The sequence below is a fragment of the Aquila chrysaetos genome, chromosome 4 (assembly GCF_900496995.4).
Source record: "Aquila chrysaetos chrysaetos chromosome 4, bAquChr1.4, whole genome shotgun sequence".
Classification (NCBI taxonomy): Eukaryota; Metazoa; Chordata; class Aves; order Accipitriformes; family Accipitridae; genus Aquila; species Aquila chrysaetos.
In genome coordinates this window covers 25,307,965-25,324,771 of record NC_044007.1, presented here as the reverse complement: position 1 = coordinate 25,324,771, position 16,807 = coordinate 25,307,965, and the positions used below count along the sequence as shown (strand labels likewise).

General features: G+C 40.3%; 1 protein-coding gene across 1 annotated transcript in view; it reads left to right on the top strand.

Annotated features, from left to right (window-relative positions):
• The window catches only part of SDC2 (syndecan 2), a 59,933-nt gene extending 44,155 nt beyond the window's left edge, over positions 1 to 15,778 (top strand). The window contains exons 2-5 of the mRNA XM_030012271.2: positions 3,993 to 4,104; positions 11,204 to 11,337; positions 12,138 to 12,273; positions 13,524 to 15,778. Of these exons, the coding sequence (XP_029868131.1) occupies positions 3,993 to 4,104; positions 11,204 to 11,337; positions 12,138 to 12,273; positions 13,524 to 13,687 (546 nt within the window). The 3' untranslated portion in view covers positions 13,688 to 15,778. The remainder of the gene's footprint in view (positions 1 to 3,992; positions 4,105 to 11,203; positions 11,338 to 12,137; positions 12,274 to 13,523) is intronic.
• The last annotated feature ends 1,029 nt before the right edge of the window (positions 15,779 to 16,807 follow it).

Genomic DNA, 16,807 nt, shown 5'->3' with positions numbered 1-16,807 from the left:
AGAATGAGGGGTGTTTTTTAAGTATGTCCTGGATGATCTAAATTAATTGAATTAAAAAATAATTTAAAATGTAAGTTTTAGTAAAATAAAGACATTGAGATTTCAAATTCAACATATTACTGGTATGGGAGTATCTTTTATCTAGTACTTAATGGGTGCTAATCTACACTACATCCATGAGATTTAGATTTCTGCCAGTGTAGTCAATAACCAGACAGGAATCAGTGATCATTGGCATGTAGCATGTGAAGTATTTAGGTCACAGGATTTTGCAGCATTATATTCTTGGAATAAAAACGTAAGTGGGATAACAATGATGGATGAGAATGCAATCTCTGTCAAGAGGTAACGAGCAGTTTTTGTGGCTTCAGGGCCAGATTAAAGGCCTGATAACAGAGACATCCTTGCCTGGTGTTCCTGCCGTTTTAATAGATCTGAAAATAAGGCTGTTACATAAAAGTGACATGAGGGCCCTCATTTCGATTGTTAGCCATAGGAAATAGCCCCTTAAATATTTGGCCTTCATAATAACTAAAAATAGATCTATGGAGTTGGAATTTGCAAACTTTTTTATTTTTCCTCCTAAGCATATTGAAGCGCTAGTACAGACCTTTCTCTGTCCAAGCCTACTGACAACAGACTTGTTTTTCCAACTTGTCTTTTGTGAACACCCTGGAAGTAGTCCACAGGCCCCCATGGATTCCCAGCTGACAAGCGAGAAAATGTTTCTAGAGCAAATATTAAGTCAAATTTATTTTTACTTAGCATAAAATTGCAAAGCTCGGCTTCAGTGCTTGATACTTACTTAAGCACCATGAAGCTTTCTTTTATTTCCATTAACCGTCTCTCATTTTTCTAAGCTTAATCTTCACAGAATTATTTTTAACGGCTGTGCATTTCTTGTTGACTGTTGGGCTTTTCTTTTTATTTTTAACCTTAAGGCAGTTTTCATTCCAAGTGGCCTAAGGCAGCTACATGTTTCTGAGCAACTGGGAAAAGAGATGCAAGCTGTGAGTGTACAGGGGGTGCCCCTACCCCAAGTGTATTAGCCAGCTTGCAAAAGAGTCTCTTTAGGGACAGTGCAGTGCATTTATCTATGCAAATGCTTGGGGATTTTTAAGCTTGAGTATGCTTCTTTGTGCCTTTGGTTTGAGAGGGTGCTCCTGTCCTGCCTGAGTTCTACTAGACGAGAATCATTCATACTAGAAACAGGCTGAAGCAGGGGGCCCTGGCCAGAGAAGCTGCAGAGCATCTTACTCAGGTGGAGCTTGATGTCTGATCTGAATGCATTTGGAGTTCACTGTATCATATATTTCTCCCTACAGTAAATATTGTACTGGATCTGTAAGACTGTGGGGAATAGTTTTCTCATTCTGATGGAGTTGTGCCATCCACAATACTAGATATTAAATAATTTTTCACATTGTATCCTTTGCATCCCCAGAATAAAATACAATGGATGCTCAAATTGCTGCTGAAAACTACCCAGGCTTTTCTTCCATTTCTGTTCCTCTGTTTTCAGCTGGTTTAAATCTTGAGAACATCTCAGCATAGCTAGAAATGAAAGCTTTTGGCAGCTGAAAAGCCATAATTCATCGAAAGAAAGGGAGTGGATATGATGGTGGGGAGCCTGGCTGACTAGGCGCTTGCAGCTTGGGCTGGGTTGGGTTAGCTGCTCAGCTGTCTTACAAAAACTGAATCTTTAGAAGAACTGTCAGGGATCATTTGTGTCTTCTCTGAGTCCTTTGAGGCTCGAAAGAGCAAGAAAACAGGATTGTTTGTTTTGGAGCGGGGGGATATTTTGGATTTTTGTTTGTTTTTTGAATTCTGCTAAGTTTGCTTCTGATATAGACAGATGTGGGAAATGGCCTAGGGAATAAATTGATTTGTAAGTTCATATGTTTATTCAGCACTAAAAATTCTAGGCATGGACGTGTGAAACTTCTGTTCTCATGCAGACTAGTTTTCATTCACTAACATTTGCAAACTCAGGCTGTTTCTCAGCTGTTGCCACATGCTATTGGCAATTTCCATTGTTAGGAAATTTCTCCAGGTAGGTCTTCAAATTTTTTTCCCAGCTTGGCATTGGGTAACATTTACTGCCTCTGATATCCTTTGAGTATTGTATGCCTTTTCTATACTCATGGTCAGCGACCTGCATTTCCTTTTAAGTATGTTTTGTTTTTTCCTGCCTGATATTGAGGAGTGGGCTGTTTTGTACCACAATTGTGGCTGAAAGTAAAATGGTGTGAAGGGGTTTGGTCCATTGTGACAGTCTGATCAACAGTAGGATATTTGTCCTGTGACAGGGAGTTGTTTTCCTATACGGAAACAGTCTCAGCTGCGTCTTAATTACAATACCATCTATACACCTACCGAGTTACTTCAGGCCTTCCTTTGGAGACATCTTTTAAAGGAATTAAGTCATTTGATGGTGACCAGACATCGTCTTGAATTTCTGCTTTGAACTGCAGCCAGTTCCAGGCAGACCGTGTGAACTAGCAGCAGCAGATGAGAGCAGGCTTTTTGTAAACCTATCTTAAACACAGGGCTTTTATTCCCCCACATACCCCACAGGTAAAAGCTGCCATAGCAAGAGTAGACTGTGACCAGGTATTGTGTTGTTTTTCTTTTCCTCTGTGGAAGAAAAACACCGTAACACCGTTTTAGTTCAGAGCTGTTCAGAGAAGTGTTAGGTACCTCCAGTGCAAAGGTTTTTTACCCTGAAATACTCAGGATGGCCTTTCTGCTTTCCATGAAGAATAATTTTTTATTGTAGATCAAACTGAAGAGCGGTTTTCTGCCGTGAAGAAGCTTAGAACAGGAATCTGTTGACAAAAACCTCCTAAAAAAAAAAAAAGGCACAGATGTCTTCAACAATATTTTTTAGACCTCTGGGAAAAAATTTGCCTCAGAAAGTCAGATGTGGCTCTTTCCATACAGGAGTTACCCCTTTCACAGTTTGGTACCGCTTTAGGAAAGCTACAGTGAATGTTGGGTAGCATAAAATGTGCAATCAATGCCATACAGTAAGAAGTAAGATGGAAACCCTTAGGACACAGAGCAGCAGGTTTGGGTGCTTATATGAGATACAGAACAGATATATTTTGGTATAGCATTTTGATATTTGGCTTTTTGACTTAAAACTCCATTTGCAACTGCCATACTTTTTCAACAAGTCGTGGCAAATGGGCATTCACAGAAATGCTGGTAAAAGTAATAGTAGTAATAGCAGCAGGTACCTTCTCAGTCATCAATACATGGCTCCCATAAGGAAGTCCTGGTTTTGGCTGGAATAAAGTTCATTTTCTTCTTAGTAGCTCGTATAGTGCTATGTTTTGGATTTAGGATGAGAATAATGTTCATTTAGGAACTGGAGCATCTTGCCTGACAAGAATTTTGGAGGTATGCTGTCTGACCTGGCAGGAAATGTCATAATCCTTAATCAACAGCACTGTCTTGGAAACATTTGTATTCTGTAGTCCCAGTTGTTCATTCTAACTTGTAAAGAGTTTCGTGAGGTTTGGCTCGATATACCTCTGAGATGGTTTTTGATGCGTGCTCTTGTTGCTTCCCGTTTGAGATCAAATGACAGACCTCACGTGACAGCCTATAGATATGTGTATGTGAGATCCTGACAGAGGGCTTCAATCCTGGGATTTGCTTCTTTCTTGTTACAAGAGCTCTGCAGAGTATATTGCAAATCCCATTTATTCATTCATGCATTTAATGAGATGAAGAGTGATTTGAAGGGGGCTTGCTTCCTAAAGATTGGGTGGTTTCTTAGTTTTCATTGTGCAGCCTTTGATTTTTTTTTTATGCTGTAATTTTTACAAATTTCTTTAACATCTTAGACAAATGCATTGCATAAACTGGAAGTATAAACTGTTCAGTGTGCCATCATCAACTTTGGAAATAGGAGAGAAGATTGAGAGATTGTTACGCTGGAGAACTGTTATCTTTTTAACCATTCCCTCTTATCTGTTTTCCAGAGAGCAGATTTGACCTCTGATAAAGATTTATACCTTGACAACAGTTCTGTCGAAGAAGCATCAGGCGTCTATCCAATTGATGATGATGATTATTCATCTGGGTCAGGTTCAGGTGAGACAACATGTCACAATTTTATTTTAAAAAGTGTAAGAAGTAATGCAATTATTTGAGGAAAAGCTGTGCAGTTTTCCTTTATAAGTTGGAGATGACACTTTCAGTGCGTACCATGAGTGCTTGGCTCTCTATTTACAGAGCACTGAGCATCCCTATGGACTGAGTTTTAAATATCAACTTTCTGCTCTTTTCTCTTACTCCTTAGTTGCATCATTTCACTGCACTATTTTCTCTCTGCTGTCCCTCTGGTTTCTGTGTAGATGTCTCTGGAGTTTAGAAATAAGGATTAGAGGAGGCTTAGTTCTCCCATAGCATAAAGCTAATTTAGTAGTCTGTAAGAAAACATAGTGGCAGCAAACTTGTTTTCTCTTATATGCATTCAGGTTGACGTAAACATGGTGTCCACTTCTTTTTTGTTGTAGTTCTTTTAAATTTGGAAGTCTAGATACTGCCAAAAGCACGACAGTTTTCTCTGAGGTAACTACGTCCATATAGTGAATAAAGAAATTCATAAACATAACGTACTGATTTCTCAGACTTAAACACCATTAGAGGCATGTAGCTAGCTCATCATTTTTCAAAAAACTGTCAGTGAAACCTCATTAATAATTTCTTTTAGAAAGCCTCTTTGTGGAGTGTCTTCTAGACTAGCTGGGAGGCTCCAGCCATTAAAAGTTAAGTGCAGGATTTTATGCTAGTTCTGGAAGAGAAATTTCCTTATTGTTGTGAGCATTTGCTGAGCTGTTGTGGAAATCCCATTTATTTTCCAAGTGTGTTACTTATTTTTTTGTTATTGCACTTTTTATAATCTGTCTTTGATATTTATATATACTTGTAAATTTTTGAAGGGTAAGCTCTTCTTGTAGCACCTTGTCTTTGTTACTGTTGGGAGCCACAATTGAGATTTTTTGGATGGATTTTTGTTTTTCCTTTCTTTTGGAGTTTCAAAGATATGTTAAAATGAAGACTGCAGAGATCTGATTGTGCTGCCAGGCAAATTCAGGCCCATCAGTCACTGGCACCTGGGTAATACCCTGTGTTTTGGGAGTCCTCCATAGGGGGAATTTGACGTTCCATTGTGATCAATGGCTTCATCAGGCCTTCTTGCTGTAGGCTTCTTTGAGGGGAAATTTAACTTCATTTGAAAAAAAAAAACAAACCAACAAACAACCGCTCAACCTAACTACTCAGTGATTTCATCCAGTTACCAGGACTGTCTAAGGAAATTTCTCACCTCTGAGAAAATTGCCCTTTCAGTTAGCATCTCATTCTGTCATGTCTTCATGTGACTTTGTAAGCTTCAGGAAAGGAGATAGGCTGACAATAAATAGCAGTATGGAGAATGGTCTGTTTTGGTTTTATTTCCTCCCTCTGTGGAGTTTGGCTGTTTCTAATATGGATGATTCAAAATGCAACCCTGCTTTTGAAGTGGAAAGGACTATACAAGAACTGGCTTCAGATTTTATTAAACCATCTCAGTGGTAAAAGTGGAGCCAGAAGGACAGAAACTACATCCAGACTTCACCAAAAGTAACACCCTGGCTTTCTCTTCTCTCTTTTCCTGTGCTCAGCCTTGAGCCATGGGTGGAAGATGGAGTGTGTAACACACACTCATGCTACCTCTGACAATCTCTTTCCTGCAAGAAAGCAGGAAAAGTCTCACTGTAGACTGGGACTAGTTGAATGCCCCTCCAGAGGGCTCATGTGACAGTACCAAAATCTAAATCTTTTGAACAAAGGAAGAACTCTTCAGTTCAAATAATCTTCCGAGCAATCTCTGAGCCTAGTTTTTTTCACATAAGAAAAAAACTCAAAAGGGAAGCAAATTAGCATCCCCTCTGCCCTGCTCATTCTATACTTACTTCTATCTCTATTTTATGAAGTAGAAAGTGTCCTGCAGATGTACCAATGATCAGTTTTCCTCATATTATGTTGAATGTGTCACTCTTCAGTGATGTAGTGTTCTAGCAGGAGGAGCCTTCCCACACAAGAGTGGTTTTCTTGCTATGTAATTCCACTCCAAGCAAACAGATCCAAGATGACAACATGCTGACTCCTTTCCTTGGTATGAAAATTGTTAGCTGCCACCAGGCCTTTGGAGATAAACAGGAATTGTCAGCACCACCATTAATGCCCTTGCAGGTCTACAAGCAGCATTAACATGGACAAATGTCACTGTAAGCATGACACATTTCAAACTAGAAATTTGCTGAGGGCTTTTTGCAAGGAGGAAAAAAGGTGATGGTGTTCTGATTTTTTCTTTTCTTTCCTTTCATAGCCTCTTTATTCTTCATGTACATTCAGCTACTGTTGTGCATTTGCCCAAGTGTTCAGTCTGAATCCATTGGTCAAGTTTCCAAAGGAACCATGCCTGCTTCCTGATTGTCCTGTACCAAAAGCAGAAAGTCTGTAGTGAATTTGTTAGTCCATGATTTCCTTCTTGCAGTCTCCATCTCTGAGGAGATGCCTCAGTCTCATCACTCCTTTTAGTGTAAGTGTTCGTATATAGCATAATAATAAAAGAGTAAAAATAGTTTTCCTGCCTGTATAAAACTTGAAATGCTTTTATAACTACTGTTGCTTTTTCCTCTGGCATAAAAGATCTTAACTGAGCCTTGGTCTTGCAGGTACCTGGAAGTAGCTGCTAAGCAGCGTGACTACCCTTATGTTAAGGAAAGGTACCATCTCTATTAGATTTATCTACAAGTTCTTTGGAAAACTATCTGTCTGGTTCTTGTGTCTTCTCTTAACTTACTTCTGGCAGGCAAGTCTCTGCAATATATATATCAGAATCTCATGCAGATTTTTCCTTCCCCTTCTTCTATTCCCCAGCCTAATACTTCTCAGTCAATAGCAGCTCAAGTTGAGAAGTTTAGCTCGGGATGAACTAGGCCTAGACGGATATTGTGACTGGGGACTCTTCCTGGAGGAAAGTACGGTGGTGGGGTTGGAACTCCTCCAAGAAACACAAGAGCAGATCTGCTTTGGCTCTTGACCTAAGGGGAAGCCAAAGTTATGCTCCAAGGCCGGAAGGCAGTTTCAGAGTCCAGTGGCAGTGTGGCATGAGGCTGGGTGACAGGTGGTGGCATGGCTGGGGGGCCATGGTTCGGGGGGGGGGGGGGGGGGGGGAGGCATGGACGCTGTCCCAGGTGCTGATCAGGAGGCAGCGCGGGGCCATGGCTGACACTGGATGCTCCTGGCCCTGGTGGCAGTGTGCCCAGCAGGAACTCCAGGTGGGTGACACACCCCCTCCTGGTGTGCTTCCCCTCCCGTGGTGCAGGCAACACAGCAAGTATTCATTTCCCATTTCCTAATGTTCCACTTGTAAGTGCCTTTCAGATTGGCTTGGAGCAAGAGCTTCTTCTGTCCATCTGCTACAGCAGCCCCAAGTATGCTTCATGGCATTGACTGCCTGGTTCTCGAGGCCCTTTAACGTATAAACCTACTCTGATACTGTATGAGAGTGTGTTTTTGTTGTGCTGGACAGAATCTAATACTTCAGTGCAGTTAGGACTCTTCCTTTTATTCTTTCTTCAAGTTTAGCTGGGGTTTTTTCCCTCCTCAGGTGAGAATTATCAGAGACATGACATCCTTGCACTGTCCACATTTAGTTCAGCTGCCCTGATAAGGCACTAGTCTTATGTTTACAGTGTCATCTCTGGTTGCCTAACACTATGTTGATTAAGGGTTGCGCTGGGGACTTTTCATGTGAATGGGGGTGAGATAAGCCAGCTAAAAATGTGTCATTCTGGTATGTGTTGCATTGATGATAGAGATGGAAGATGTGAAAGAGATGGTGGGTATGTGTGCACCCACCTTATGACAAGTTTGCTTGTGGTGGTAGTACTCCCAGAGTGTGATGTGCAACAGCAAACAAACATGACGCCAAAAGATAGGGTGAAATGATTGGATTTGTTTGGTAGGAAGAGTTAATCACTCACTACTTTGCAAGTAAGAGTGCTAACTACTGTGGGCTTTTTTGTAGTGTACAATAATTTAAGCTGGCAGAGTCTTGATTTCCTGACAAGTTTCCTCAAGCATCAAAAGTGTGAAGGAGCATTTGCATTCCCATCATCCAAGGAGCAGCTAATAGACACATCACTGAGGGCTATACTAGATATTTCCAATACTACAGCACAATCTGGAGCTATTTTGACCACTATGAAGATAGCAGTTGGGCAACCTGAAGAAGTTGCAGTGGATAAAAGACAGTGTGTGGTGGTCGAGAGCTCCCAATTCTATATCACAGAGATGGCTATGGGTTTAATTACTGCAGGGTTCTTGCGGTGCCCTCACTAAGAGGGCAATATCTACTTGTAGAGTGACTCAAGGCAGTTAATACCCAGCACCATCACCCAAACTGGCCAATTCCAGAAGCCTTCTAAAGAGACAGAGATATTTTCAAAAGGAAGAAGTAAGCTCTCATACTCCAACCATTTCACAGTATTCCTCTTAAGAACCTAGCTGGAAATTACGCTCATGACACTCTGTAGGTTTTTTCTTTCCTGTCCTATTTAGATTCAAGGAGGAGAGTGGTTCTCTTTTTTTTACCTTTTAGGGAACATGATACTATATAAAATGCTAATGCTATGTTCTGGAGAGCATTAGGGAGGTTTTTTTGATCCTTCAGTCCTATTTATGGGTTATTCTGAGAATACTACTCTGTTTAGCAAAGGAAATGCCTTCCCCTTGTTTAGACCTACTCCAAGCCAAGCAGAGACCTGTCTAGATAAAGCTAATTAGAAAGCAGGAACCATAGGGATGTGTCTGAGCCAGTACCTGAGTCAGGCCTAAACGATAGGTGCCCAGGTGTTTTGGGGATTGTCAGGACTCACCTGAGGCCATGTGGAAGAGGAGTTGGGTACCTTTGGTGCAAATCTAGCAACTAGTCCAGGAGCTAGATTAGTCACCCAGTTGTTGAGAGACTGGAGATCTGCATCCTCCATAGCGAGAGAGGTTCAGACCTTTAATGCTCACCATTTTATCTGGCAGACACAACCATGGCCTAAAGCGAAAGTGGCATTTAAGGATTTGGAGGAGCAGTTGTGATTAAATGGGACTTATCATTTCATAAAAAGAAGAAAATAAAGTTCTGTACTCTCAAAGTGTGTTTCATCAGATCTCTAATCTGATCATCAATTTTAATTTCCTTGGCTGTGAAAGTCTTGTGTAATTTGGAGGAACTTTGGAAGGTAAAGCAGGCCGAGCTATCCTTTGGGCCCTTATTTCTCAAAGAAAACTCTTGAGGCAAAGCCAGAAAATTTTTCCTGTTGGATGCTTTTCCTCACCTCTGTTTTGAAGAAGGATGTTGTTTTTTTGATCTTTGAGTAGCATTTCAGGAAAATACCTAATTCTTGTTGTGAGGTCTTTATTCTGGAGGTTGCACTGTAATTTTGGTATCTCTGAAGGTTTTTCCAGTATTATTATGTGCCGGTAGCTTTAATGTAGTACTTTTTTTAATGATTCCAAATATTCTTTTCTACAGTACAGAAATTGTTTTAGTTATTGTCTTGTTAACACCCTTCCTTTCAATGCCAAACGTATATAATTCTTGACTGTGAGTTCAAAACTTTGCTATTGCGCTCGTATTTTCAGCCTGTTTTCTTTCACTACAAAAATAAGATAAAAGGTGAGTTTGGAATGAGTGAGTCATACCATTCTGCTGTTAGAGGATATATTTTTATTTGTTAGGAATTACTCTTATGGACATTTGCTGGATTTATTGCCCAATGGTTACTTGGGTAACCGGTGGCTGTAATGAGCAGAACACATTGAGATTCGTAAGGAGTGGTCCAAGAAGAGGTTGATTCTTTTTCTCTTTCAGGTCTTGCAATAATTTAGTCTCTTGTCTGTGTCTTCTTCCTTCCAGTATCACTAAAGGATATTTATTAGACATGTCCATTATCTTATTCTAAAGGAGCCTTCATACTCCAGCAGGGCTTTGAATGTGGAGGAAATTAAATTTAAGGTCATCTTTAGGGAGTTTTCTATCCTCTTACTCTTTATTTCAAAAGAAAAAGGCTTCTGAATTATGTGGAGTTTAAAAACATGTGAATTCCTAGTGACTGAAACATAAAATAATAGCAGTCTTCCTGTGGGTAGAAACTACTTGTTTTTTTATGTTTGAGGATTTAACAGATTTGCTGCATAGGAGAGATTTTGTTGTTGAAGCAGTGTGTTACAGGGAAAAACTGTTCAGTTCATGTAGTTTAAGTCAAGTGAGGATTAAAGAAGTTCTTTGATTGATTTGTTTATGACATGTAATTATCTGGTGATCATTGAACTATAGTTTGGGGCTCAATATCAGCAATACAACAGATAACCACAATGCCAGTCACTTACAAAATGGTCATATGCAACTACAAGTTTCCAACCCCCCTTCTGTAACTGATCCCAACATGTGCCACAGGCACACAAAGACTTGTGTGCACACACACATCCCTCTCGCAGGCGTGGGGTGTGCAAGCTCCCCTCCTCTGGGTGTGCAGGACCCCCTGCCCACAGTCCTCCGCTGTGGGGGATGTGGGTGCCCCCAGCCCCATGTGATCCCGGGGCCCCACCACCTCCTGCCACCCCCAGGAGGTGACCCTGTGCCCCCAGGGTGCAGGTCCCGGGGGTGCCCCTGTGGAGAGCTAGAGGTGGCTGCTGGGAGCAGCCATGAGGTTGGGGAGTGGCACTGCCAAGCCCTGGCAGAGCCCCCGCTGCCACGGGGCCATGTCAGATAGTCACACCAGCCCTGACAGCGGCTGCCTTAGCTCCAGGGTCTCTCCCCCGTTACAAGTGTTTATGCTTTTTTCAAACTTCTTTTCAGGCTGGTTCCTTCTGTTTCAAAAATATCATGGTAATTTCCTGGTTACTGCTTAATCCAGCTGGTGGCCTCCCTTCCTCTTTCATGGGATCACTTGGGGCAAATATCTCCCTGACAGTTTGGGGCACTCTGTTTGCACTCGCATCATTATCTTAGCAGGCATTGTCATCTAGGCCATTTGCCTTGGGTGGGCTGTGCAAGCACCCCTACCTTAGTGTCATAATAAAAAATGTAATTGGTCTGGAAGAATTTCACAGGGCAGTGAAATGTCACCTTTTTTGTCTCCAGGTGCCGAAGAAGATGAGGATAGTTCAGTGATAACAACATCCAGAACACTTCCAAAATTACCGACAACTAGTGATGCATCTAGGGCTGAGACCACCACGGTGAAAATGCAGACCAAGGTGCCTGCACAAACAAAGGTGCGTGTCTGGAGAGCAACACCATTTAAAATGGTTCCACTGTACCCCTTTGATAGCTTGATGTTAACTTTGTTTGATTTATATGGATTAAATGCCCCCACAAACTTTACTTAATGCTACTGCAGCCTTTTAAATGAATACAGAGCTGCTCGGTTTCATTCCTACTAGAAAGTCTCTATAGGGCTGTCTGGATTTCACATGAAAGAAGAGATGCAAAAAAGAATATCTCATGATACACAAGAGTTTCTCATGACACCTTTGGGTCTGAGCTGTACCTTTTTTGCATCTCTCAAGGAGTTATTAAAAAATTCTGCATGAAACTTCCCTTCTCAGAGGAGAATGTTGTGTGGTTGGCTGTAGTTTGAACACTTGCCAGGTTCCATTTACTATTTCAGTATTCCCTTCTACTACCATAGGTAATGTTGTCTAAGTTACCCTCAAAGGCATTCTGAATATAACATACCTGATGTGTTAATTTCAGAATTGTTATTTCATTCAGAGGCTGTTATTCTGATAAACACAGGCAATATTTAGCAGCTGTTTGCTAAATATACTTTTGGGGGTTTTAAACTTGTGGATAGTGTTTTTCATTCTGACATCATGACGACAAATAGATCCAGTTACAATGTCTGGCACAGCTTTCTGTGATCAAAAAACTTCCCGTGTGTTGTGTTTGTCAGTATTGTGGAGTACGTGTGTAGAGCCACAGCTTCATGGCTGCCCATGACGGGCAGTGACTGTGCTGACTTGTGGTGTGCCCTGTCTGTAAACGATGCTCTGTTTTCCTTTTTGTGCCACAGTCACCTGAAGAAATTGATAAAGAGGAAAGGCCTGAGACAGATGCCAAGAAAAAGAGTGATGAGCCAGGGGATGACACTGACGTGTTCACTGAGAAGCATTCAGAAAACCTCTTCCAGAGAACAGAAGTTCTGGCAGGTGAGGCGGCATTTGCCAAGGTCTATCTCACCAGAAATGCCACAGAAAACAGAGGGAATCCATATCAAATAATGCAAACTCAACATTAGTGTTTTATTGGTAGATTCTTAAACATGTTCATAGCGGGTAGCCAGTGGTTGATTTGATGAGAATGAGACGGGCATCTTCTGGAGTTAATTAATAGTGAAGTCTGTTGCTAATTGATTTGTCGCCCACAAGTTAAATACTGCCTGCTTAATATCTGGAGCTTCCACAGCTCAGAAAGGGAGTTGCAATTTGGATTGATGCTTGCAGTGTAGAAATGTATTTCTCACTCACACTACCAAGAGCACATTGCTGTCTGGTGCATCTGGTGCAGATGGACACGGCCTGGGAGGAGCTCATGGCAGGGGTGGGTGGATGGAGAGGGATGGAGGAGCACGGTCCTTAGGATACAGAGGGTCTATTTCCATGCATAACCCAGGGAGGCACAGGCTGGCCACCAATGCTTTCACTGCATGGGAGGTTTTTGTGGCATAAGAACAGTGTTTACAGGTATACTTTTCCCCCATGTCCTCAGAGGGGGTGTTGGGACCCATGAAAGTCACACAGGTTTGGACAACATCTTCCTATGAGCATCCAAATGTGAAATAGCCTTAATACCCACATCAATGGAAGCATGTAGGTTTGCTCTTGAAGTCTAGTTAGAGTTGATACTTTCTACACACTCGCTAGTGCATGATGAATGCAATGCCTCTGTTCCTACAGGTACATGAAATGTTCTCTCCTATTACTCATCAACGGGAAATTCATTTCAGTCTAGAGTCAGAGTGAAAACTGATGGAGAAAAGGGAAATCCCATTTCTTGGCTAGTGTAACAAAATAGTTCTTTTAAGGCTGAAAATGTTAACTGTTGAAAAATGAGTTTGAAAAAAATGTTATTATTATAAATTAAGACAACTTTATGCTCTGGCAGTATTGGCGGCTTTCTTAATTGAGGTTTTGGAAAATTTTTGATAACCTTTTTAGTACTGTGGGTTGTTGGATGTTGACTTGTAGGTGCAATGTCCTTTTAAATGATTGCCTTCATAAACACAGACAGGCTTTCTGAGAATATATTTCAGGATACTAATAATCAAGACAGTTGCATAATGGGAGCCCTTTTCTGCAATTTGAAAATAATGGCAAACTCATTGTGTGAGATGAAAAAGAAACATGGTGTTAAACTTGTTTTTCTGGCATATTGTGAATCTTTGTTTCTTTGATTACAGCTGTTATTGCTGGTGGAGTTATCGGTTTTCTTTTCGCAATCTTCCTTATCCTGCTGCTGGTATATCGCATGAGAAAGAAGGATGAAGGCAGTTACGACCTTGGTGAACGTAAACCATCCTGTGCTGCCTATCAAAAGGCACCTACTAAGGAGTTTTATGCGTAAAATTCCTATTTAGTGTCTCTATTTATGAGATCACTGAACTTTTTTAAATAAAGCTTTTGCATAGAATAATGAAGATTTTTTTTTTTTTTTCATTAAAGAGCCATTATGGCACCTTTATGATAAAATCCCATTGTATTTAAAACTTTTCATGTATTCCTTTAAAAATGTAAAATTAAAACTTAACATTTGCAGTGTTCTGTGAATAACAGTGGCAAAGCATTATTTTATAAAACCATTGATGTTCACTGAATCATTTTTAAAACTTTATGCATAAATATAAAATAATGAAAATTATTGTTTTATCCTATGGTTCAATGAAAGTTGTTTAATTTTTGTCGGCATGTCTCAGATTGATCTTACAAGTTAGATTTTATTTCATTAATTTATCTGTTTCCAAAAAAATGCCTTTTTGTAGTTGTCATGGTGCAATTTGTCTTCAGATAATTCAGATAACAGTAACTTTTAGTGTAAATGTAATTTTTCAGCTACGTAAACTTTAACCTCCACTTTGTATAAATTTAAGTGTCAGAATATCAATTTTACACTTTGCATTGTTTCTCAGCGTACCTGTAGCTTCAGTGAGATTTGTAACAGCAAATTAATGTGTAAAATTGGATTATTACTACAAACTGTATAGTCGTGTTCTTACTAAACAAATCTCCTGTAAGGAAGATTTGGAGTAAGCTACTGACAAATCTAAGCAAACCCAAAGACTCTAACAGTATTTTGAGAAGTTGCTGCAGATTTCTATGGCCACTGTATTTGTTAATTATTTGCAATTTGAAGGTACAAGTAGGGGTTTAAATTTTTGTTCTTTAAAAATGCATTTAAGTTGTAAAAGTCTTTTAAAGCCTTTGAAGTGCCTATGATTATATGTAACTCGTCGCAGACTGGTGTTAATGAGTATATAACAGTAAAAGAAAATGTTGGTATTTTATAAGCACAGACAATTCTAATGGTAACTTTTGTAGTCTTACATGGGTAGACATAATTGTAATTTGGGAACATAAACACTACTGAATAAATCATGTGGCCTAATACTGAGAATTCCATTGTGATATACTTTTGTACGCTTTTCATTTTATGTCTGCTTGCTTATGTTTTAATGTCACAGACTACATCTAGTAGATCTTAAAAACCCAGACCAAAAAAAAAAGGCTGTTGATCAGGCTGATCCTCAGACCAGATGCATTGCACAAGTGACAGAGAAAAGCGGGAATGTTTCTGTCTTGCATCTGGTGTGTGAGTTACGAGTCATTCAACCTTTGCATTATATTTAATGGCAGTATTGACACAGACCTGTTCTTCCTGCAAATGTTGTTTTCCATACTGTAAAATTCAAAGAAGTGCCCGGGTTCATTTATTGTGTATATCAGGTTTTGATTTGTTGTTCAGGTTTGTTTTTTGCCTGGCCTTTTGGAAAACTTTGGTTTATTCTGCTCGGACTCCAGCAGAAGAGTTGAGACAAGTGGAGTATCTTCATAAGAGAAGAAAGAAATATTCTCAGTAGAAGAGAAAAGGCTCTGTTGCTTAGACCTCAGATAGGTGTTGGATAGAGGGACACGTGGAGAAGATGATAGTCTGCCTCCTTATATTATGCTTTGTAACAGACAAATGGCTTCGTCTTCTGCTCTGTTAACCTCCTCATTTTTTATTTTCGAGATTTCCAAAATATAGGTGTCCAGGACGTCAAGCCGAACTGCTTCTCAGAAATGGCAATGTATTGTAAATAAGATCTGGTAGCTCTTCAGATAAGAGTTGCCTAACTTGTATTTGTTGCTGTCCCAAGTTCAGTGGTCATTTAGGAACAAACGAATGCTATCCTGTGCTAAAATATTTAATATATTGCTTTTTAAATTACTTATACTTACTGGCAAGTTTTTCAAAGCCATACAAGTTCAACAAGTAAAAACAGGGTAAGAATTTAACAGGTATATCTTATTGTGCAATATTTAGTGAAATTCAATTAGTAAAATAACTGCTTGAAATAACTGTGCCAAGAAAAGAAATTTTCTGGCAAATGCTGTGCCACTGCTGTAAAATAAAGCATTTGTTCAAGTGCCAAAATAAAGTCTACCATGCCTAAACTAATACTTTATTTGTATAGTCTGACATCCAGTTTTTTGAAGCCTACTTTGCTTAAGGTAGTAGATCTGAATTTTCTTTAAGGGTGCAATGAATATCGCTGTAAGTATAGCTATAAATATGAAACACCAGATGAATTGTCTCCTCCTTCATAAGCAAATTGATATTGAGAAGCTATTTGCTTTTTATTTATATATGTTAGACTCTGCCTCTATACCTTATGTAGAGGACACTTTATCCAATGCAGACATCTGTTGTAATTATGCAGGCTACCAAATATTATGCTTGTCTGGTTCCTCCCGCGTCTGCTTACAAGCAGAAGCAATGGTAAAGTTTCAGCTCTATTTCACCACTCGCCTTTTTTCCCCCTACACATCCATTATCCACTCTGTTATATGCAGAAGAGGTTTAATGTTTCAGCTATGTACACGGACTTAAAGTATCGCAGTCCTCCCACCCTCCCTAACAAAAACCCGAAACTTTAACATGCAGTAGGCATGATAGTAGCATTTATCATCTCACGATCTCTTTGCCTTTCTGTTTTCAGTGCCAAACCGTACTATTAGGGAAAATTTCAAACAGAGCTATCATCTCAATTATAAACATCAGTTCAGTTTTCATCAGTTCAAAAACCAGGCTGATGCAGGCACCCGGCTTCCAGCAACACTGTTCAGAAGAAATCGGCAGCTGAATGTGCATCTCTCACACTGAGGCTTCCTACCATGAGTTGGTCTTTGGTTTTGCTTCCCTTTTGTTCTCCCCTTCCTGGATGTGTTTCTAGCAATACTCTGGCTACTCATGGATGTTGCTGGGCAGCTGGGAGTCCCGGTGCCAGGCTGTGGATGCTGCGCCGCCTGCCCGCAGCTAGCAGCGGCATCTGTACCTCTGGGATGGCTTTTCCTGGAGACCCTTGGCTCTTCTCTGCTGGAGCCGCTGTAGCAGCTCTGAAATTCCTCAGCAACCTGATGAGGTGTCTCCTGTGATTGATAGGCTCTAGTGTTCATCAAAATGCCATTTTGCTTTGATTTACCCTGG